The sequence below is a fragment of the Berghia stephanieae genome, chromosome 14, assembly GCF_034508935.2.
Source record: "Berghia stephanieae isolate SIO BIC M18660-M18661 chromosome 14, UCSD_Bste_1.3, whole genome shotgun sequence".
Classification (NCBI taxonomy): Eukaryota; Metazoa; Mollusca; class Gastropoda; order Nudibranchia; family Aeolidiidae; genus Berghia; species Berghia stephanieae.
The window spans coordinates 13,324,067-13,349,066 of NC_088373.1; the positions used below are offsets into that span (position 1 = coordinate 13,324,067).

The 25,000-nt window shown below is 37.2% G+C and overlaps 1 protein-coding gene across 4 annotated transcripts in view; it reads left to right on the plus strand.

The window, feature by feature from the left end:
- The first annotated feature begins 6,816 nt into the window (after window positions 1–6,816).
- Window positions 6,817–25,000, plus strand: part of LOC144960107 (neural cell adhesion molecule 1-like) — a 192,799-nt gene continuing 174,615 nt past the window's right edge. For 3 of the 4 annotated variants that reach the window (XM_078893067.1, XM_078893066.1, XM_078893068.1), the window contains exon 1: window positions 6,846–7,162. In XM_078893067.1, the coding sequence (XP_078749193.1) occupies window positions 7,093–7,162 (70 nt within the window). In that variant the 5' untranslated portion in view covers window positions 6,846–7,092. Of the gene's footprint in view, window positions 7,163–25,000 lie in introns of all 4 variants that reach the window. The other variant, XM_078893070.1, reaches the window with a different exon arrangement.

Below are 25,000 nucleotides of genomic sequence, written 5' to 3' on the forward strand. Positions count from 1 at the left end.
TTTTTTTGCCATCCACGTTTTTATAAGTAATTGGATTCAATAGTCTGATGTCACGTCGCCCAGCAACGGCGGCCATCGTAGTTCTAAACAAAGAAAATCGGTACTTTTTATCCTTCATGCTGGCTAGAACTTTTCATATGTCTTGTGATCAGACTGTGTAAAAGTCAAAACATGATCAGATTTATAATGTTTTTTTTCCTCTGGATACGCTTTTATGCTCGTCGGAGAAACATGTCATAAGGGCGTCCGCCATTGTTCCGATAGTTTAGATCCAGTTACTAAGTTACCATGCGTCATTACGAGGGAAGTGACGACTGTTGAAGCGTATTCTCACTAAACTTTATTATCCAGACTATAAACGTTCAAGGTTACACATAGCATTGTGTGTTGGTCCGTTATACTTCCGGATGGCAATGTTGTGAGTTTCTTAGCCAAGTGCACACTATCTATAGTTTTACGAAGGATGCGACTGAATCCAATAACAAACGCACACACTCAATTAGAAGATTTTTAATCGCAAAAATAAGAAAAGAAAGATGAATAGAATAGATATCTAAAATTGAAATAAAGAATTTTAAAATGTCAGGATATAAAACACTTTAAACGGAAACATCTCTCTCTCTCTCTCTCTCTCTCTCTCTCTGTCTCTCTCTATCTATCTCTCTCTCTCTGTCTCTCTCTCTCTCTATCTATCTCTCTCTCTCTCTGTCTCTCTCTCTGTCTCTCTCTCTCTCTCTCCCTCTCTCTCTCTCTGTCTCTCTCTCTCTCTCTCTCTCTCTGTGTCTCTCTCTCTGTCTCTCTCTCTCTCCCCTCTCTCTCTCTCTCTCTCTCTCTCTCTATCTCTCTCTCTCTGTCTCTCTCTCTGTCTCTCTCTCTCTGTCTCTCTCTCTGTCTGTCTCTCTCTCTCTCTGTCTCTCTCTCTCTCTGTCTCTCTCTCTCTCTATCTATCTCTCTCTCTCTCTCCCCCCCCTCTCTCTCTCTCTCTCTCTCTCTCCACTCCTCTCTTTCACGCTATCTATCTATCTATCTATCTATCTATCTATCTATCTATCTATCTATCTATATTTATCTATCTATCTATCTATCTATCTATCTATCTATCTATCTATCTATCTATCTATCTATCTATCTATCTATCATCTTGTTGATATTGTGAAAAGGGGATAATAATAGGTTGGGAGAAGTAAAACTCAGCAGAGCTATTGACTCGACTGGCCGAATAATATAATAATATTATTACGTGTAAGATCGATCCCATAATATTATTATGATGAATGTGTAAATATAAATTATGGACGATAAGAGAAGGGCAAGGGACGTAAAAAGATTTATTAGAGGATCTCGTGATCGTTGAAAATACTGAATTATTTCCCTTGCCCCGATATCGCCCGGTGCTGAACTTTCTTCATGTCACTGTTAATACGGGGCAGCGCGGCATTGCAGCATTATTCGACTAATAGACTTCAACAATCGTGACGTCACTTCCATCGTAATGACGCATAGTAACTTAGTAACTGGTTCTAAACTATCGGAACAATGGCGGACGCCCTTATGAAATACTTCTCTAACGAGCATAAACGTGTACCCTGGGGGGGGGGGGGGGGGGGGGGGGAGCATTATAAATCTGATCAGGTTTTTTTACTTTTATATCTACATTCTGATCACATGACATGTGGAAAAGGTTCTATGAAAATACTCTCAGACCAACAATGTTAAGTCAAGCCCAATATTGCGTTCGGATGTCAGACGACGACGGTCACATTATGTACTTTCTTTTTTTTTTTTTCTTCCTTGTTTTCTTCATCTGCATCCTATGCGGGTGTGTAACATGTGAGGATTGATAGTTTGGTGTATTGTGAGCTGTGTCCAGTGTCTAAAATCCTTTCATTTTTTAGGTTTCCATTCGAATAGTGATTTGTTATTTTGCCTGGCTATCAAGCGGGCAACGCCTTCTCTGTGTTGGTCAACCTTTCGCTCTGACCAGCGACATCTATAGTCGTCTTACTCTTGAGCCGGTCAGTTAAGGAATTTCTTTGATGACGTAAAAGTGACATCACTTCCCCACCCGATGGGGAAACGGTTGGGGGAAAGACGAGAAAGGAATGCCTTTGATTGTCACCGGCATCTGCATATCATTAAAGTCTGACGACAGGGGTACTGTTATATAGGAAAAAAAATAGAACGGCCCCGTAGGATTGAGTAAGAGGGCGGTGAGCAGTCCTATATTATTATGAAGTCCTAGGCTCTGACCAAACGATCAGGTCACCATTGGAGAGTTGGCGTTTCCCAGCTTCTGTCCATCTTGCCTCTGATATGCCCAGCAACTCAATCTTGTAGTTCAACATCATGTGCACATCTGAATTATCAATCCCCCCCCCCCCCCCCCGCCTCATTTTATCATTGCCTACAGCAGAATGAGGTAATAATATCAATCAATGCAATGTATCTCTCGTAAATGATAATGGTAAACTGCTAATGTTTGTGTGTTTGCATGTGTATGTACTGGTGTATATAGATAAATGTGCGTGAGTAGATGTCTGTGCCTAAGATAAATCGTCTCAAAACGAGATTACATAGATATAGTCTCAAAACGATATTACATAGATATAGCGCTCGATCCCCCCGACAGGTACTCAAATCGCTTTACAAAGTTTAAAGACTGCTAATGTTTGTGTGTTTGCATGTGTATGTACGGGTGTATATAGATAAATGTGCGTGAGTAGATGTCTGTGCCCAAGATAAATCGTCTCAAAACGATATTAAATAGATATAGTCTCAAAATCGTCTCAAAACGATATAACATAGATATAGTCTCAAAATCGTCTCAAAACGATATTACATAGATATAGTCTCAAAATCGTCTCAAAACGATATTACATAGATATAGTCTCAAAATCGTCTCAAAACGATAATACATAGATATAGTCTCAAAATCGTCTCAAAACGATATTACATAGATATAGTCTCAAAATCGTCTCAAAACGATATTACATGTAGTCTCAAAATCGTCTCAAAACGATATTACATGTAGTCTCAAAATCGTCTCAAAACGATATTACATAGATATAGTCTCAAAATCGTCTCAAAACGATATTACATAGATATAGTCTCAAAATCGTCTCAAAACGATATTACATAGATATAGTCTCAAAATCGTCTCAAAACGATATTACATAGATATAGTCTCAAAATCGTCTCAAAACGATATTACATAGATATAGTCTCAAAATCGTCTCAAAATGATATTACATAGATATAGTCTCAAAATCGTCTCAAAACGATATTACATAGATATAGTCTCAAAATCGTCTCAAAACGATATTACATAGATATAGTCTCAAAATCGTCTCAAAATGATATTACATAGATATAGTCTCAAAATCGTCTCAAAATGATATTACATAGATATAGTGCTCGATCCCCCCTACACGTACTCAAATCGCTTTACAAAGTGTAAAAACCCACACGTAACATGTAAAACGAGACATGACCCATGTTAGGCGATATTATAATTTTTTTTTCCGACAGAGATAACACTGTGTACGACAAGGTACTCATTTTACACCTGAGTACGGTGAGAAAATGTGAGTGAAGAGCCTTTTCCGAGGGCTCAACTATGCGCCGAGCGAGGGTCGAACCAGAACCTTCCGATCCGAAAGCCACAAGACCACATTAATAGCCACGAGAACGTTTAGTGGATATTGCGCTATATAAATGTTCATTATTGATTATTTAACAGACAAAACTCTGTGCAACATTGAACGTTTACAGTCTGGTTAATCGAAGCCATCGTTAACTTTACGATGGCTACGGGTTAATACAGTTTAGTGAGAATTACTCATAAACAAGGATGACAACCAAAAAAACCCCAAACAAAACAAAACAAAAAGCAATAAACAAAACAAAAAAAAAAAAACAAAACAAAAAACAAAAAAACAAAACAAACAATTACAAAGACTTCATTGACGAAATCTTCGTTCAATCAATAGATAGTATCAAGTTGACGTCAAACACGTCTTTGTTATTGCTTTTTGCCATCCACGTTTATGAGTAATTTTCACTTAACTGTATTATCCAGACTATAAAAGTTCACGGTTACACAATAGTTTTGTGTGTTAGTCCGGTAAACTCCCGGATGGCAATAATGTGAGCTTCTTAGCCAAGAGCATCAAAGAGTCCCATTGTAGAGGATACACACAATCAAATGTTTACAAAGTATACTCTATTCAAGATTAATAATTACAATAATAAATAACAGAGAGATAATAATATGCAAGAAAAAAAAGATTATCATTTCTCAGAGAAGATGCTCTACATTTGACTGACCAGGAAACAAAAAACAACGAAAACAACCCAAGCAATCTTAATTGGATTCAATAGTCTGATGTCACGCCTCCCGGCAACGGCGACCATCTTGGTTCTAAACAAAAAAAAGCATTACTTTATATTCTTCATGCTGGCTAGAACTTTTCATATGCCTTGTGATCAGAATGTGTAAAAGTCAAAACATGATCAAATTTATGTGTTTTTTCCCCTCTGGATACGCTTTTAAGCTCGCCGGAGAAATATTTCATACGGGCGTCTGCCATTGTTCCGATAGTTTAGAGCGAGTGTTACTAAGTTACCATGCGTCATAAGGAAGGAAGTGACGTTAAGACTGTTGAGGAGTATTCTTAACAAAGACAGAGAGCAACATGGATAGGGAAATCAGGCACGGAGGATAGCGAACACAGAAAGTGACTCCTTCTATCCAATTAACCAGTAGATTTTTCACCAATCAAAACATGGAATTTATGACACATCTTCACACGTGATCGGACAAAACATAGTTGGTTGTTTATAAACAATAACGTGAACGAATTCGAGCTCCATCTGATCGTTGTTATTGTTTTTATATTGACAAATGGGTGACTAGTTATCACATGGTTTTCTCGATCATATTAAAAACGTTTAGGTTTACACATAGTTTTCTGTTCTGATTCTACTGATCAAGCGGTTGAAAAGTGGGTATTGTACTTAACACATAACATTGATAGTAAAATCTGTGTAGGTTGCCGTGTCAACCAATCACTGCCATTGTTTACTTGATGACGATTGTCCGAGAGGCGTGGTTATCTACCCGTTAGTTTACGTCGGAATAAATAATCTGATCCTTGATCCTGCTATTTAAAAATTAACCCTGACTTGTAAAATTTGAGTTATAATCAAAAACCTTTCTTAAAAAAAAAAAGAGAACAAAATTAAAATTCCTTTTATTCATCCTCATGGGGAAATTTGTCTTTAGGGTCTATTCCAAGGGAAGACTGGAAAAACACAGGCGTCAGCCGCAGAGCAGCGCCCCAAAGTGAGCTAGGGCGAGGTGACTTGCTCAAGGCCACACAGCGAAGCGGCGGGTGATTGAACTCTGTACCTTTCGGGTACGAAGCAAAGACCGTACCACTACTGAGCCACGCTGCCCCTTGGCAAGCATCCTATCCAAAGATAGCAAGCAATTGCTATTGTCCGTTTCACGCTATAGAAACCGGGATAAACTCCAGCTCCATGCCCCCCAATGGCTACGAGGGACTACTTTTATTAACCAGTTAACTGCCATACTCTGGAAAGACGCGATTAAAAATCTGGCCAGAAAACTCGTTATTCGAATATCGATTGATTAAAATGACCCTCATCTTGGCAAAAGCTCTCAAACCTGGGACCTCGAGAGGTCTTCCTTAGTCCCATAGTTGAGAGTTTTGGCCAAGATGCGGGCCCTTTTAAATCGACCAATATTTGAAGGACGAGTTTTCTGGCCAATTTTTTGAATACGTGTCTTTCCATCATGAGGCAATTAACTGGCGCTTTACATCAGGTCCGTAGCCAACAGCAACATTTAACATGTAGGATGAGACATGAAGCCTGTTGGGTGATATTACCATTTCTTTTTTAGACAGAGACAACGCTATTAACGGCCAGGTACTCATTTTACAACAAGGTACGGTGAGAAGTTAAGAGCATTTATTTTCCAAAAACTCAACTGTGTGCCGCTCAAAGCGGGACTCGAACCCAGGACCATCGGATCCGAAGGGGAGTGTCCAACCACTAAACCACATATCCGCATAGCCGCTTAACAAATTCACCTTTAATCGACTTTGATGCAAGACTAGATAATACCGACTCGCCATAACTGTATATAATGCTGAAATAAATAAAAGAAAAGAATAATAATAATAAACAAAAAAAAAAAAAAAACAACAAAACAAAACAAACAAAACAAACAAACAAACAAAAAAAAAATCAACAACAACAACAAAACAAAAGAAAACAACAACACACAAGCTCGCCGCTCAGGCGTAATAAATTATGAGTAATGTAGCTGATACATTATAATTCGTAATAAATTACCAACATGAGTAATAAATTATGATATTTTTCTCCCGATTTATTCCAATTACAGCTACACTAAAATAGTGATAATAGTCTCAAGAGACTATTAAGTAAAGATGAGTTTAATTATCCCCCCCCCCCCAATAAATCAATTTAAGCTTAATATATATTTTTTTAAATATTTTTTTTTTCACGGGACAACGCTTGTATGAATAGATATTTCCTACGCCAAACACTGAACGTCGAGCGCACGGTCGAGGGCTCGCGCTCGCTAAACAATAATATTATATAAATATTCAAACGCCAAGAATAGTTTAAAATCCTCAAATGAACATGTCAACAAAAGTATTTCTTTCTGAATATCAATCATGCGGATTTTTTTTAAAATTCGGATTTGTGGAGAATGTCCTTTTATCATTAAAAAAATCAATATGAAATAACGAACTATATTTTAAACGGAAGCGTAGGTTAAGTCGTGCGACGGTCACGAAACATGGCCGAGTTGTGCCGAGCGAGGGCGAGGAAGCAGACGAGACAACGCGGAACTAAACTACGAATCTGAAACTAGCGCCGAGCGTAAACTGGGTCGTCGATTGTTCACCAGCCGACACTTCGTACTGATCTGCCACCGACAGACATTACCTGTGTTTACTTGCTCGATTTGACTAGAAAAAGCTTTGAAATACCTTCTTCCACTTTCGCTTCGTCTTGTGATTTTGACACATCTAAATGACCAGCGTCAACATGGATTTCTGTTACGCCTCTATAGCAATACTACTATTTTTCCATTGCTGTTTGGGTAAGTTGAGCCAATACTTCTCATAATTTTATTCTGTTTCGTGTTCTGCTAGAGCTTCTCTGCTGCTTCCTCACTCGTCGCTAGTCCTCGAACTAAGAAAAAAAAGAAAGAAAAACAAACCTCGCCGGAGATCGAGGTCGAACTGAGTTTTATCGATCTGTTTGTCAGAAGATGCTTCGAACTGAAGATGTGGTGGATATGTTATTTTGAGCTTCCCTATCCATTTGCGAGATGTCTTCACCTCCCCCACCCCAAATTCCATTAATTTAAAAAGGCTTCTTTTCTTGATTCCCAATTTTGATTATTTTAAAGAAAATGATCACTCTTTGTTTTGAATCTGTCGCCGTTCTCATCCATTCTTCGTCGCTTCCATAGTCATAGTATAGTTTGAGATTATAATTTATTACGTGTATTATAATACGCCTTCTTATTTATCTGCTTTTATCATTTACCTCCCCGTGACTCCTTTTTCAGCACTTTAAATCTTAGTACAATTCAGTGGGTGCCTGTGTGTGTATGATTGGTTAATTTTTATTTATATTATATATATAGGTTTACTGCCAAAACTTTTCTTTGAAAACGTTCTTTTGTCCGTAGTACTGTAATATAGGTATAGTTATGGATGACTCATGAAGAGGTTATTCAGGAAGCTGTCTTTAGTATTGAAACTGAAACTTGTTCATTTCGTAATTCACACGATTCCTGAATTGTATTTTTTTTGTGACAAAGTAAACGTAAAATTAGACGCACAATCACACAAAAGAGAGATTACCTGCCAATAAACCCCTTGATGAACGACAATCCATTGTTCTGTAAACATAGCGAGTTCCAACTGTCTAAATAGATTGGGTCTGTTGAAGTTGAAGTATCAGTATCAGGCTTACTCATCTTATCTCATCAGAATCTTATCGCCACTTCCTTTAATTTATTATTTCACTAGTCATTTCATTTTCAAAAGGTAGTAGAGGACTCTTCATTGCCAATTTATAAGCAGAATTCATTGTACCTTATCTTTCTTTATGATTAGTAGCCTAGATTATGCAGCTATTTCCCCTTCCCTTATTATTGTTATAGTTATACTTATATATAGTGAAGGTAATAAACAAAAATGAATATATAATAATAGCTTTAAAAAAGTACAAAATACCAAACACGGAATGTTTCGGGCTCAAAACCCTTCTTCAGCTTACCACATAAAGCGATAAAGACATAAATACATTACTAAATTCCAGATAGATGACAGGGGTATTTTGTAAGTCCTCTCTGTAGAAAAATCGTGGAAGTCTCTTTTGCTAAAGCCTATTAAAAATAAAATAGCATATTAAACAATATCGGCCAACTAAGGAATTTTTCTTCCATTTCGGAATTGTTCTCACACAAATTTAGTTTTTAGACGGTTTAGTGGTTAACAAGGGGTCCAGATAGTTCAATTGTGTTAGAGCTCTTGCTTCACATGCAAAGGGACTGAGATAGTTACCGGCGAAATCAAGACTTTCTTCTGACACCCCCCTGTCCATTCGGCAGTGATACGGTAGCTGGGTCGGTTAGATCTGATGGAATATACTCTACAATAGATAAGAATCCTAACCAAAGGGTAGCAAGCAATTCCTATTGTCCATTTTACGCTGTAGATAATGGGATTAACGCCAGCTCCAAGGGCCTAATGGCTCTTAAGGACTTTATATGGTTAAACAATGTTATTTTTGAAATTAATTGACACATGACCAAAGAGAATGATGTTACATCAAAGTGGGCATTCAAGGAAATAGGCGCAGAGATCTTGCATATTGTACTGACATTGTATTTTTTCCCTTGAAATTCAGATTAAAGAGTAGTTACTACACTGATTATTTGTTTTGTCTCTAGTGGCTCATTTACAGAAGTAGTTGTAATTATCTAATCCACTTCATCTCGGCTTTTGATTTTCCAATGCTATTTTAAGACTGAAGTGGTATTTGTTGTTGTCCCAATCAAGGATAGAGACTTTGATTGTTACTATACTACTTCTCTGTTGTCTCTATTGTTGTCAGTTTCTATTTAAAGAGTAAGATGCTTTGATTTGTGTGTGTGGCCTTAAGTGGAATGTGGTGATTTGTGTCTGTCCTTGAGTGGAATGGGATGATGTTATTTTCTTCCTCGTTATATGAAATCTGAGAAATGGTGACTTTTCACGAACTGAGCGCATGTTCTAAAAGGGCAATGTAGTAAAAATGAAATGGCAAGCCACCTGTTTTTGGATCAAAAGCTAACCAGTTTGAATCCTGAATATGACATTTGGATTTTTTTCTCATAATTAATTTTTTTTTAAAATGGTGTGCTGCTATGGTGGTGTAGTGATATAGACCTGAATTAGGTCTGTGAGTTCAATCTGGCATACGCCTGTATGTACTTCAATGATATGCTTTCATAAAAAAGGGCGTTTTATATATACAGTTTTCTGTCTCTGTCTGGTGGTGGCATCCCGGTATTGTTTTAAGGATTGCAAACCTCTTTTTGAGAATTATATTTTTCAAAATTATTATGCAAAAAAAAAAAATCTTCTGTACCTGGACTTCTTTTATTTTTTTACTTGTGCAGACTTAGTGATGTGACAAATAGATTCATGATATTAATACTGTCCAAACCGATCATTACATTATAGAGATATAAGATGTATTTTTTTTGGGGGGGGGGGGGGGGGGGGGGGGACAAGGTTTTGACTGAATTACAAATGGTTGCTGAAACAGTTGAAACAGGTTTTTATCACGCTATTCTTTGGTTTGTTTGACTGGTAAACTGTATGGGAAAGGGTCTCCATATCGACTTGTCAAATATGAGAGGGTCTTCATTAAGCCCTCTGTCTACCTTTATTGTGATATCCTTTTCTTTGTCTCATGTTGTTTAGTATATTTTTATCTCTGCATGTCGTATTATGATCTGTCTTGAGATGCATGAAATATCGGGTCAGTCAGCTGAAGCCTTATTGGGTCGCTTTCATCGGTGCAGTTTTAATAAAGTAATAAGTGACCATTGAACACGAGCTCTGAGGTTTGATCCTCAGTTGGACCGTGTCTAATTTTTAGGAGATGATTATGTTTTTTTGTATTGTTCTTTCTGCATTGTATTTTTCTTTCTGCATTGTCTGGTACCGACTGTTTCGTGTACTCCTTTTCATATATTATTAATCTTGCTGTTTTATTGCTTAGCTAGGCTTATCATTGATTTCCTACAAAGTTCCTACAATTATGATTTTCCTCAGAGTTTCTGGTCTTATATTATTAAAACTTGTGGTGTTTATCGAAAGAAGCCAGGCATTCTGTAGTTGTTGTCGTTGAATTAATTGCGCATTTGAGGATGATAAAATTGATTATTATTTACAATTATTTTTCAGTTATACCTGCATTGTATAGAGCTTCCAAGACAAAATTTGGCCTTTATCCCAAACTGGGTCTATTCCTCTTTGTTTCTATTTTTGTTTTGTTTTTTTGTTTTTTCCTTCTCTTTTGTTTATATTCCGTGCATAGGTTAGTCAAGTTAACATTATAGATAGGGAAAGAGAGAAAAAGATAGGCATACAGAGCACGCTGTTCCTGCCCTGCTATTTCATTATGTTTGGCACCTGTAAACCTTGGCACAGAATCGGCACCACTTACTGAAAGATTGAATTGTTGGGGTGTGTTGATGCTAAAATGTCTTGTCTGATGGTGAAGATATGCTTATTCTTACTTGCTGATTTTCAAATGTTATCTTTTTCGCTTCTATTTTGGTTTTGGCGCTAAATTCTGTTTCGAGTGGATAAATATATAAACTGTGTTGGTTTTCAAAATGTTATCTTTTCTCTCTTTCGAGAACATTTCGGTGTGAGGAATTTTAGATTTTTTAGTGAATGCTTTATTCTCTTATCTGAATCTTCTTCCTTGCATCCCTTCACTTTATATTTCATTCTACTACTGAAGGTCCATTAGGGTGACTAATACAATACTTTATGAAGTGGTACTGGAGTGAATAATATAATTTATTTTCTTGACTTGTGACAAGGCCGCAACATTATTTTTTTATTCCCAGACTAGTGAATGAAGAAAAGCACTCCTGTTAATGATAAAAGAATTGAAAGGTTTATCAGAGTGCCAGAAGTCAATGGAGAATAAAAACTTTGGCGATGTTTAGTGGGGATTTGAACCCAAAAGACCTGACTAAGTCTGTAGAGCATGTCTTGGATACAACTTACATCTCCCCAGCACTGCAAAAATTTCAATTCTCTATTGCACTTCTCTATTCCTTTCATTTCTTGTTGTTTTTATAGTTGTTGTTATTGTGGGTTCCATCCTGTTCTTCCAACTCTTTCTAAATCTGCGTCTTTGAAAGTTTAGATGATTGTTTAGGCTGTGTCTGTTAGTTTCAATTTACTTTTCTTCTGGCTTGATTTTATTATCTTTCCATTCTTTTTTTAACATGCTGTTTTGTTTTGTCTCTCTGCATTGCTATCGGCTGGTGTGGTGTATTGTCACATGTTATACCGTCACGATTTTAATCATCTCTCTCTCTCCCTCTCTCTCTCTCTCTCTCTCTCTCTCTCTCTCTCTCTCTCTCCCCCTCTCTCTCTCTTATCCACGTCTCCTCATCACATTACCCTTTCCCCTCTTTTCTTTTCATTGAGTCTTTCAATCCATCGTTTGTCTCTTCCCTCTTCGAACCTTCAGTCCATCAGTTGTCTACAATTATGGCTTCTAATTATAAGTTGCTGGTTACTGCATGCAATATAAGCGCCTTGAGCTTGTACATACGAGGAAAGTGTAATTTATAATAATAATTATAATTATTATTATTATTGTTTTTTTATTATTATTGTTATTATTATTATTATTATTATTATTATTATTATTTATTATTATTATTATTATTATTATTATTATTATTATTATTATTATTATTATTATTATTATTGTTATTATTATTATTGTTGTTGTTATTATTATTATTATTATTATTATTATTATTATTATTATTATTATTATTATTATTATTGTTATACATGACGTATGGGAGTGATTTTACTTGATATTGACACTCTGGACTTAATTGTCAGTGCTTGTGACAAGTGTCTCAAGTGTCTTGATGTGTTGTTGATGCAGTTATTAATTGTTTTTATTGTTCGTGAATAATATATATTAATGTGTATGTGTGAGAGAGAGAGAGAGAGAGAGAGAGAGAGAGAGAGAGAGAGAGAGAGAGAGAGAGAGAGAGAGAGAGAGAGAGAGAGAGAGAGAGATGGGGGAAACTCGTAGGCGTGACTTTATTTCTACACAAGCTTTATTTGTCTTTGGGAGAATTCATTTAGATTTTTTTTCTCTCCCCTAATTGGAGCACGATGACTTACTTTACTGACACTATGTATCGCGATGACGCATAATACTTATTTATGCGTATTTTTATTGCATAACCTCTGAATGTCACGTTCTTCTTTCCTTTGTTCATTTATTCATCAATTTATTGGTTTATTATTTTTTTATAACAGTAAAGTGCACACTTATATATATTGTTATTAGCATGGCGTTCGTCCACAAGTCAATCAATTTGCCGAGCTAACTTTATCCACACTATTTCGTCATTTTTGAGAAACATTACTGTTACTTTGCCAGTATTTTGGGTTATTTATTTATTTATTTATTTATTATTAGTTTTTATTTTTTCTTTCTATATGAGGTGGTGATTTGGCTGGGGGGGGGGGGGGGGGGGGGGGGGGGTAAGTCTCATTTGCCTTGAATTGACAAAAAGTTTAGTTATTCAACTCAATATTCATGACTTCAAAACGTGAGAGATGTTTACTCGAAATTTCAGAACATTGACAGTTGTTTATTTTTATTTGAGTTTTGGTGAGAAACAAAAACAAATGAACACAAGGGGGGGGGGGGGGGTGATTGAATGGCTAATAAATATATAATTGACTAATTAACTTTGTAATAAGAAGAAATTGGGAAAAGATCTTACATCTATAGATAGAATGCGCTTGGCCAAGGAGTTCACAACATTGCCATCCGGAAGTATAACGGACCAACACACAAACTCTGTGTAACCATGAACTTTTATAGTCTGGTTAATACAGTTTAGTGAGTACAACTCACAAACGCGGATGGCAAAAACAATAACAAAGGCCTGAGTGACGTCATCTGCATACTATCTATAACAGTGTGAGGATAGGGGATACAAAGATGGACGCCATTTTGGATTGGTTGTATGTAAACCAATGGCTGTGACTTGACAACAAATCATATAAAAATATGACACAGTTTAAAAAAAAATAAAATTTTAATGTTATTTATAAATGGAATCTACAGTAGATAGGATAGGAATGATGAGCACAATGTTGATTCGGTTTATTTGTAAACAACTGTCTGTTCGCGATGTCTGTCGTTGTCGGGGATGCACACACCCCCTACCTACGCTGACACACTTCATTTTTGATTTGCTTTTACTTTATAATATAGTAGATAGTATGCGTTTGGCTAAGAAGTTCACAACATTGCCATCCGGAAGTGTAACGGACCAACACACAAAACTATGTGTAACCTTAAACGTTTGTAGTCTGGCTAATACAGTTTAGTTAGAATTACTCATAAATGCGGATGGCTAAAATACAATAACAAAGACTCGTGTGACGTCAACTTCATTCTATCTATAGAGTATTATAGAGCAATCTCATATCTCAGCTCGTCAAAATGTCTTTAACGAAAAGGCTTCAAAATATTCCCGAGTTGATGAAAATCTGATATGTGGGGATTATATTATTTTAGTAAGTCTCTCAAGTTAAAAGTTTTCTAGTCCGTATGGAAAACAATGTGTTTTGTTCGTGTGCAGGACCAACTAGTCGTATCTGATCTGTGTTTACACTGTTCTCGTTCTCATAAGTCTCATTTCATGTTCTCTCTATCTCCCTCGTCATAGTTTCATTTTATTCCTTCTCTTAACTCATAGTCCGTGCTTTCTCCTCCTCCTCCTCCTCCTCCTCCTTCTTCTTCTTCTTCTTCTTCTTCTTCTTCTTCTTCTTCTTCTTCTTCTTCTTCTTCTTCTTCTTCTTCTTCTTCTTCTTCTTCTTTCTCTTCTTCTTCTTCTTCTTCTTCTTCTTCTTCTTCTTCTTCTTCTTCTTCTTTTCTTCTTCTTCTTCTTCTTCTTCTTCTTCTTCTTCTTCTTCTTCTTTCTTCTTCTTCTTCTTCTTCTTCTCTTCTTCTTCTTTTCTTCTTCTTCTTCTTCTTCTTCTTCTTCTTCTTCTTCTTCTTCTTCTTCTTCTTCTTCTTCTTCTTCTTCTTCTTCTTCTTCTTCTTCTTCTTCTTCTCTTCTTCTTCTTTTCTCTCTTCTTTTCTTCTTCTTCTTTTCTTCTTCTTCTTCTTCTTCTTCTTCTTCTCTTCTTCTTCTCTCTTCTTCTTCTCTTCTTCTTCTTCTCTTCTTCTTCTTCTTCTTCTTCTTCTTCTTCTTCTTCTTCTTCTTCTTCTTCTTCTTCTTCTTCTTCTTCTTCTTCTTCTTCTTCTTCTTCTTCTTCTTCTTCTTCTTCTTCTTCTTCTTCTTCTTTCTTCTTCTTTTCTTCTTCTTCTTCTTCTTCTTCTTCTTCTTCTTCTTCTTCTTCTTCTTCTTCTTCTTCTTCTTCTCTTCTTCTTCTTCTTCTTCTTCTTTCTTCTTCTTCTTCTCTTCTTTTCTTCTTCTTCTTCTTCTTCTTCTTCTTCTTCTTCTTCTTCTTCTTCTTCTTCTTCTTCTTCTCGCCTTCATTATATCTTCTCGATCTCGTTTCGTCATCTTCATTTCCTCCTCACCTTCCTTCAACTACAGCTTACTTCTATCTAACGGCTACAGTTACCTCCTTTTTGCTTCACCCTGGTGCACGCTAATGATTTGTAGGCGGTACCGCTCATAGTAGTCTGTGGTACCGCTGCACCACCATCTGTCAATGCATTTTGGTCTTTCGCTCTTTGTGAGCAATGAAATAAAATTGAGACTAATTGGCCTGTATTTCTTGTTTATCTGTGCTCAATGCCCCCTCCCCTCTCTCTCTCTCTCTCTCTCTCTCTCTCTCTCTCTCTCTCTCCTGGCACCGTGAGCCATATTGTTTATAAATTCAGTTTTTTCTCAAATTAAGTGTGAATTCTGTCACATGTGGACAGAATAAGGTTAACAATTTCAACACAATTATGATAAATCGTGGAGTCAATTTTAAAGTTGTTTAAATGCTACACACACACACACACACACACACACACACACAGACAACTGCAGATGAAGCGGGAGAGAGAGAGAGAGAGAGAGAGAGAGAGAGAGAGAGAGAGAGAGAGAGAGAGAGAGAGAGAGAGAGAGAGCGCTCGAATTTTCTTTTCTTTTTTTTTTTTTTTTTTTTTTTGTTATAAGAAAGGTGATCTGACAAACAAAAAAAACCCCAATAATATTGTGTGCTTGGCCCCAATAACAAGTGGCGGTGAAAGGAGTTAAGTCTTCCAGTAGAAATAAAGTATCGTCATAACTTCTACAAGAGAACAGAATGAAGTACTGTACGTACTTGAACACCACGGTATGCCAATCACTCCTGCGTATTCTTAGAGGCTGCTGCTGCTTCTTATGGTTCACACTATTATGTTATGACGAGCGACCCAATCAGCAAAGTCCGGTCCGCATTCGTGCACCGTCGCGAACCCGCCTGGTAGCATCGTCACAACACACCTTTCGACTAGATGCTCTGCCGTTTCGGTTCTTAGAGGCGAACATGCCAGCCTATAACATAAATACTGATATTGACCTGGATGGTGATTTTGTGGTCGAGGGGTAGAAGGGGAAAGGTGCCGGGGGGAGGGGGGGGGGGGGGGCATAGGGTTGAATTGGCTTTTTGTACTCGATACACGCACAAATTGGCATGGTTGAAACATGGCTTTGGTTTATCATCAATCCATCCTTATACTATATTATATAAGTAACTTCGTTACCTTGAGATTAAACAATCTTTTGAGTTAGAATTCTGGTAGATCGGATTTTAACCTCGCGGTCAGTCGTGTACATATAAATATATCATTGTATTCGCAACTTTTCATCACTTTGAATGGATTTGCTTTTGAAACAAACGTTATATATTAAACTATCACTTTATATATAGGTGTCACTATTTTTATAAGATTATTTATGTTCTCACGAATGATTCTATGCTTTTGAACCACGCTCTTTTATTGACGTGTAGGGTTTGGATACGTTGGCATAATACTGGCATTGTGTACTTCTTTTGCAAACCACATCGATTATTTAACATTTCTCTTTCACTCTTTTCATTATAATATAGTATCTAGATAATATTATTTAAGCTCACGCGATCAATTCACACTCACGCTCACGTCCTTGACCTAATTACATGTCATTGAATGTCATGGTAGTCTGTGATTCGGCTTGTGTGTCACACGGTATGGATCTGTCTTGTTCTCTGGTCAGAATAAACGTATTTAATTTCATTATCCACGTGGGTGCAAGAGTGCCGGCTATAGCCGGCCTGCCGGCCGATTGGATTACCGAAAAAAACGTCGCCGGCTTTTTACGATTTGGATTTAATTGATTTTTGTTTTTGTTTGGTTTTTTTTTTTTTTTGTGCAACTTGTGACAAGAAACTTACTAAATTACTGCATTACAACCTTTGGATTAGACATACAACAATTGTGGACTACTATTATGAAGTCTAGATGCTGAGAACAAGACTTCAAATGACGAGGTAATTCCGTGAATCTTGCAGGCTTTTTCAGATTATAAGTCTGGTCATAAGTAGACTTGCAGGCTTTTTGAGGTCCAGTTGCTTGCACCCATGTATCCATCGAACACGGAGAGCTTACGTTTGTTTCAAATTCTCACTAAATTCTTTTTTTTTTCTCCTCTCTTCTCCCCATTTCATTGTTTGACTTTTATGACTTTTCATTTTGCCCGAGACGTCCATTGTTGTATTGTTTTTATTTCAAGGCCTTTCCATTTTTGAGCAGTCTTTAAGTTTTTAATCTTTTATTTTGACTACTTGGGATTTGTTTTAATCCATCTCGATATTATGTATGACTTTTATGGACAAAAAAAAAATATAGGTATTTTATTAATATATTGTAGTCTTGTTCTATAGAAACGTAACCGCGCAACTGTTCTACTCTGGGAGAGAGAAAAAAGAAAAGAGAAGAAAGTAACACGTACACAACACAAAATCTCGTCCTCTGAGTAATCGATGGATCTAATATTTCAAAGACGAGTTTTATAGCCGAAATTTGACATACTTGATGTTTTTACAGAGTGCGACAGGCGGGCATACAAAAAAAAAAAAAAAAAAATACTATGTAAGTAGGTAGGTATGGAGATTTGCTAGTTTGGGTATTACACATATTATAATGTTGTATGGGAACCATGAAAAAATATGTGGACTGGATGAAGATGTTTGACATTTACAATTTGATTTACGTGCGCACACTAGTGCATTATGATAATGGACGGACAATTTAGGTGTTTAGATTGTATGATGTGTGAAAATACCATCAAGTGTTGAATGTCTAGATACATGCTCTATAGTCACGGCTTTATTATTCATTCTATCTTCTCTGTTAAAAATAAGTCTATAGAGCTGTTGCGTCGGTACCGAGTCTCCGCGGTATGTTACAAAATCAAGCAGTAGTGGGCATGGTCTGTAATTTTAGCAAGGTCATTATCTGCCGTTGCGTCCTTTGAATAAGTCACTTTCCACACATTGCCTCACTCAACTCGGGTGAGAAAATGAGTAGGTACATGGTTGTTATAGTCGATAGCACGGTTTTGGTAAGACTGCTAGTGTGTAAAGAATACTATAACACTTGATAAAGATATAGACGATCCATTCAGGATCAATAAAGTATATTTTAGAAGCGCATTTATAATGGTGAAATAGAGGCGACATTGTATATTACATTTTTTTAGCACCTCTATCATGTATTGCAACGTTTTTGTACGGTTTGCAATGTAAGACCTCCGTCCAGGGTATATGAGAGAGGGATTGAAAGTAGTTTTTAAATAGCTCGACTTTTCATTAAAATCATTTTTTTTTCGCCAAACAAAAATATCTTTATTTTTATTATATGTTCCGTTTTCCAATGGAGGGATCCGAGTTCATTCACCAAGGAATATTGTGGGAAAGATAAATAAGGGAGTTACATTATTATTTAGATATCACACATCTCAATTTCGTTCACCCGCCATTTTCTCAATCGTCCCATAATACCATTTATTTATTCACACCCCAAACTGAACGGAGTCCTATTTCCATTTCATTCCAGGGGGTCATTTATTGTCGTTTTGGCATGCCCTTTGAATACATTTGTAATATTTTGGAACAGGAGGGATGGAGGGAGCAGGGTTTCAAATTTGGCCATGCAACAGAATAAAAAGAAAAGAAAAAAAAAAGAAGCTTTCTATGACTGACATTGGCTGTTTTGAAATTCCTCTAAATTTCGACTAAATCGTTATAAAATCGTAGTTGTTTATGTCAACATGTCTTGCAATCGTGTGCATTTACTTGTGCTGATATGTTTTTTTGTTTTTCTCATCGTAATTTGTATTTGATTTCATTTTATTATAGTTTTTAAAATATATATATTTGGAAAGAAGCAACATGCGGGGTTGTATGTTTTTCTAAGATGCTAATGCGTCGGTTCCAAAACGTTTTAATTGACCCCAATTAAGTTAATTTTCTTGCATTGTACATTTTAGTTTGAAAATGAAATAGAGAGAATTTTAAAAAATCGTGGAGTTTGTTATTGGTGGCAGGCCGGCTTGTCTGCAGAACAGACAATAAGACGTCATCAAAAATCGTACCAGTTGGCACCTCCATCGTCTCTCGTCCCCCTTCCTCCTCCTCCTCTCTCCCTTATATTATTCATCCTGCTGTATGATAATGAATGTGTTGCTATAACAGCCAGTCAGTGCCAGTGCTAGTCTCCGAGAAGATCGATAACACTAAATGCATTCACCCATCCATCCATCCATCCTTCCATCCGTCCGTCTGTTCTATTCTCCATCTCCATTACACCACCGACCACCACATCAGCAGTCCAATATTCATGCAACGGTTGAAGATTATGGTGCTTGATGGATGCCTTTCCATCTATCCATTGTACATCTATTTATTTGTCTACTCATCCATCCATCCACCCATTCTTCCGTCTATCCATCCACATCCAATCGTCCGTCTGTCCGATTCACCACGCACCGCCACTGCATCAGGCACCAGACCAGCATGCAACATCGACTGAAGATCATCGATTGGTGGACGCCTTTTTATTTATCTATCTGTCCATCTGTCTCTTTATTCCTTTATCAAACTATCCATCCATCCATCCCTGAATCTCTATCACTTCATTAATCAATTCACTCAACCAACCGTCAATCACAATAGCTTACCAGGTCATGTGATTGTCCTTACAGCCATCCATCCACCCAGTCTTCCAGTTTCAGCAAATTTCTCAACTCGATACACATAATTGTATTTGTCTCGTTTATTCATCAGGACAATGAACGCACTCAGCTGAATGAACATTGGGGCATGTATACGGAATGTTATTACATCTAAATAATATCGTGTTACCATTTTTATTGTATATACATATAAAAAATAATAATTGAAAAAATTAGGCACTGTCTGCTGAGGAATGGTTTTGAGCCCGAAAAAGTTATTTTGTTTCATTCCACTTCATGCAAATTTCCCACGCTTACTAAGTCTTTGTCTTTGGGAGATTTTCTACATAATTTATTTGATCTTCGATTGGATTTATTTGTTCTTGAACGTACGATATCTCTTGTCTCGAGCTCACACTTTTACTTTGCAAACAAATGGTGTAACGTACGTACGCATCATATCAATTCAAGTGGTGTGCAATTTTTATTTGGATTGAATGGTAAAACAGCAGTCTTTGGACACGTTTAGGTCATGCCGTAATCTTAATTGGATAAATCAATGACACAGATAGTCAGATAGTTCTAAATTCAATTTTTACGTCCAAAATTCAAGGCTTAACTCAATTTAAGAAGTAAGAACCTACGTTGCTTTATGTTTTAAGTGTTCTCTGGGACATAAATTTCGTTTTCTTTAGTATTCTACCAACTACGTCATACTCTGGCAAAACATTACATAGTAAAACAATTGCTCTAAATTATTATTATTATTTTTGTTGTTGCTTGTAGTGAAATTTATTTATAGGCTGCCTTCAAAGTATCAAATATTCTCAAACCTCCAACTTCAAAAGAGTCTACGGTTTAAGATTTTTGAATTCATCTTGATTGTTTGAGAGTTGTAGTACAAGAAACAGACAAACCATAACGTAACCTCCTCTCCTCGCTAATACAAATCTCCGACCAATTTTTAGAAATGTATTTTATCAGTTGGTTGTATCTCACCTGTAACGAAATGGAGACGTTATCAAAATTTGTGTAGTATGCTTGCCTTCCCAACGATGCTGAATATTTGAGTGGTATTTTGATATTGCAGGTGGATTTAATTTTTGTCACTCTAAGTGTTAAGTGGTCTTTCGTTTAAGGCGTGTGAATTACTGGTTCTAAATATAGTGATGTGGTTGTCATTATGGGTATCGACTTCAATAATTTCTTACTTTGATGTGCATTTATCCAACAAGCGTCAAATCTGTCTAAAGCGTTATCGGAATAGGATAAAATCACAGGTTTGTTTACGTGTGTGTGTGTGTGTGTGTGTGTGTGTATGTGTACCTGCGTGTGTTTTGGGGGTTGATGAGAGAGAGAGAGAGAGAGAGAGAGAGAGAGAGAGAGAGAGAGAGAGAGAGAGAGAGAGAGAGAGAGGGTCAAAGCGGCACATAATTCATCCGGGCTCCAAAATCTACAAATTAAGTTTTAAACGAAGGAAGGGCGTGACACTAAGCAATTGCATGCGGAGTTCTCTCTGTTGGTCTCGGGTCTCTTTGGTTCATCCTACATGCTGGATCACCCTGTATCAGAGGTTGGTGTTTTCCTCGGAAATGTTTCTCATCGACGAATGAAATAACTCACAGCAACTAAGCCGCTGGCAAGTCGCTTTCATGTGTCTCTGTTCAGTGTGATAGTTTGGCCAGTTCCTTCTTGGGGCCCATTCTTATAGAAGATGAAGAATGGTTCAGTCAAAGATTTCAAATAATTCGCTTCTTATATTGATCTTGCCAAGCAAGCCCCAGACCAAAATCCACGCCCACTTTGGCCTACATTTTAGTTACTTGCGGGGGTCGGACTTCACGTTTGGCCTTAAGACTCGTCGGAGAAGCATTTCATAAGGGCGTCCGCCATTGTTCCGATAGTTTAGAACCAGTTACTAAGTTACCATGCGTAATTACAATGGAAGTGGCGTGACGACTGTTGAAGCCTTTTGATATCAGGGCTGAAGTGTTATAATTTCGTCTTAACCTCGGCTTTCATACACCTAGTCTCTAGTCATCCTACATACGAATAGGCCCTGATGTGGCTCATCGTCTTGGAATAAGCCTTAAAAGTGAAATCAATCTTAGTTTTCAGTTCTTCTCGATCTAATGGAGCGTGGATTCATCTCAAACACGTGGTTTATCTATCCTTCCGTCCATCGCCTAACTATCACTACCATGCTATGTATGCGTCATCTTGCTATGGAATCAAAGATGGCGGTGTCGTGTGCGTGTGTATTTCCTGCACCCATCCATCATGTCGACCAAAGCATTGCGATATAATCTTTTGCTTGGAATTCACCACGTCACCCCCAGTCGTCCTGACATTTATTCGTGAAGATGAGATACTGCACATACAATTATTATTGACGATGCTGCTGTCTGTTGCTTATTGATCTACCACCATACGACCGACTGACTATCTTTGTCTATAGTTGAGTATTTACATACTTTCCTACCAGGTCTATGACATTAATTGTCCCGAGTTCGAATTGATATCAGGGCTGAAGTGTGGTAATTTCGTCTCAACCTCGGATTTAATTTTGTCTATTCCTACTAAAGCTTTCCTATAGTCAAATATACTTATTTTATTTCATTTTAATCATTTTGAACTTATAACTATTTGCATGCCTGCATTTCTCATCTCCTTCCTCCTCCTCCCCCCCCCCCCCCCCCCCCCTTCCCCTTCAGAGAGAGAGAAAAGAGAGAGAGGAGAGAGAGAGAGAAGAGAGAGAGAGAGAGAGAGAGAGAGAGAGAGAGAGGAGAGAAGAGAGAGAGAGAGAGAGAGAGAGAGAGAGAGAGAGAGAGAGAGAGAGAGAGAGAGAGAGAGAGAGAGAGAGAGATCTGTTTCCCCACTCCCGCTCTACATCTTTTGTATTCATCATCTCCACCTAATTTCCTGTTATTCTTCGATGCCATGCGATGTACGCATTCAGACAAGACATTTAATGCGGACGACTTCCGGCAGCCATATTTTCGTTCCTTTCAAGTCATAAATAACAACATGGCTGAACTGCTCATCGCTTTGATGATGGCTCTTCCATTCAATCAAGGAGATTTCCAGGCTAAATCTATTCATGCCATGTTACGGACACCCCCCCCACCCCTTTCTTCTAATTTATTATTATCTCACCAAGGCCAATCTTCATGTTACACCAACTCAATGTAGTCTGAATATTGTATTTATAGGGTATTGTTCTTATGTATCATCTTATCTGTCTTTTTTTCTCATTCCAACTCTCTCTCTCTCTCTCTCTCTCTCTCTCTCTCTCTCTCTCTCTCTTTGGTGTTGTGGTATGACACTCGCTTTCGGATCGGAAGGTCCTGAGTTCGAGCCTTGCTCGGCGCATAGTTGAGTCCTTGGAAAAGGCACTCACATTCTCTCACCGTACTCAGGTGTAAAATGAGTTGTTAACAACAACACTACCACATCATCTCATTCATCTGTAGTATTCTCGTTCATCTGTTTTCGTAATTAAATTGAAGCTTACATTCAATTTCACATTGTTATTTATGTAAACGCGATGCAATTTGTGTAGTTTAGAGCTTAGTCTTTTGAACTCAATTGCATTCTCATTTCTTCCATGACTCACAATGTTGACGAGTCGAGCTTGCTCACCCGATTCTTTTCTAGCTCCTTCTAAGTTGCACTTTGGCACCGGAACTGATTGAGAAGGCACTGCGCTAAATTATTCTCCAATTTTTATTTAGTTCGTTTTAGGAAAGAATTTGGCACTGAAATGCTATTTGAAATATATTTCTTCGTTACATTACGTTCTAGGGTCGATATTGTGCTTGATTTGATTGGTTTGACACGCATTATGTGAATGTGTACTCGTCTTTACAACGATTATCGCTTGACATCACGTCAGCTCACACGCCGCGTTCATGGGAGCATTCGATTATCGATATTGTAGTCTTTTATGAAGATCGGAATAATTACTCACCCCGATTCAATAACCGTGATGCTGATGGCGATGACATTTTCCTATCTACCTGCCCTCCCCCTTTCGTCCTCTTTCTCTTTCTTTTTCGTATTTCTCACTCTATGATTGTACCACGTGACGTAAGCTATTGATTGGTCGGTGTCGTCGATGCGTATCGGCAGACAACGACGGCGGCTATATTTAGAACTAAGATCGACCTGGCATGAACTATTGGTTTGGTTTACCCGTTGATTATTTCATTACGATTACGATTACTTGTCGGTATCGATCTCATTTTCGTCTGCATCCAATGATTCTTTTTCTCATTGTGTGTGCTTATTTCTTTATTTATTTATTTATAGTTGTTTACGTATTGCTTTAATGCATTTATTTTAAGATTGATTATCTGTACGTTAATGAGCTTATTTTTTGATGTACTTGTTTGTTTATTTAGCAAAGAAGGAGCTGATCGATTCACGTTCTTGCTCAATGATTAAAATGAAAAACGAAATGTCAAAACCTTGAAGGCCTTGAACCTTGGTCCTCTCGGATGATCGTAATAATACACTGTCTTATCCCAAGGATCATTTCATTTCACCCGTGATTTGTTGACTCTTCTTGATTGTCACTTCCAAGTCTGTATCCGGATTTCTTTTAATGATAGTGATAGAGGAACCTTGTTTAGCGCGCTTTCATATATTATACAATGCTCAAATATATAACAATGTAAGCTTCAATTTAATATACGAAAACATATAAAATGGACGTTTCGGGTTTCCCCTTTATCAACATAACAGGATGAATGAAACACTACAGACGGATGCCCACCACAATTTCACATTGTTATTTTATTTCTTCTAGCTTCGAGCAGCACCATTTACGTTTTAATGCTCAAAGCGCATTGTAAACGGGTAGCTTCTGTGTTTAATTTGATAACACGGGTCCTCCTTTTGATAATCCATGTGTTAATTGTGATTGTTTGGTAAACGTGGAAGTTGGAATGCTGACTTTCGTTTCCTCGAGAAGCTATGTCTTGCATGCATTGTTTTCGAGTCTTTATCTCATGTTTTTACGTTTTACACCAGTTCGGTGCGCAGAAGAACACAATTTATGTCTATGGCCTAAAAACTTTTTATTTGTCAACAGATCCTGATGACAATTTTAATCCTTGACCTCATTTTAACATTATCCACAATTAACCATCGAACAAGATATGTTGATCTTTTTAAACACTAAAAAAACAAAAACAAAACAACTCATCGTTTTTTAAAAGACAACAATTCAGCATTAAATTTCAATCGAAGAATTAAAAAAAAAACATTTGTTTTTCTTTTACAGTGTTTCGTTTGATATCAGTTTTTTTTGGGTGAGTTAATGGGAGTCTTATGAATAATTGATTGTTTTTCTTTCTGAAACCCTTTGAAGCTGGTTTTTATTTGATGGCTCTGGACACTTTGGATTCTGTGGAATGTGCCTGCAAAATGATTAAAGCTCGACTC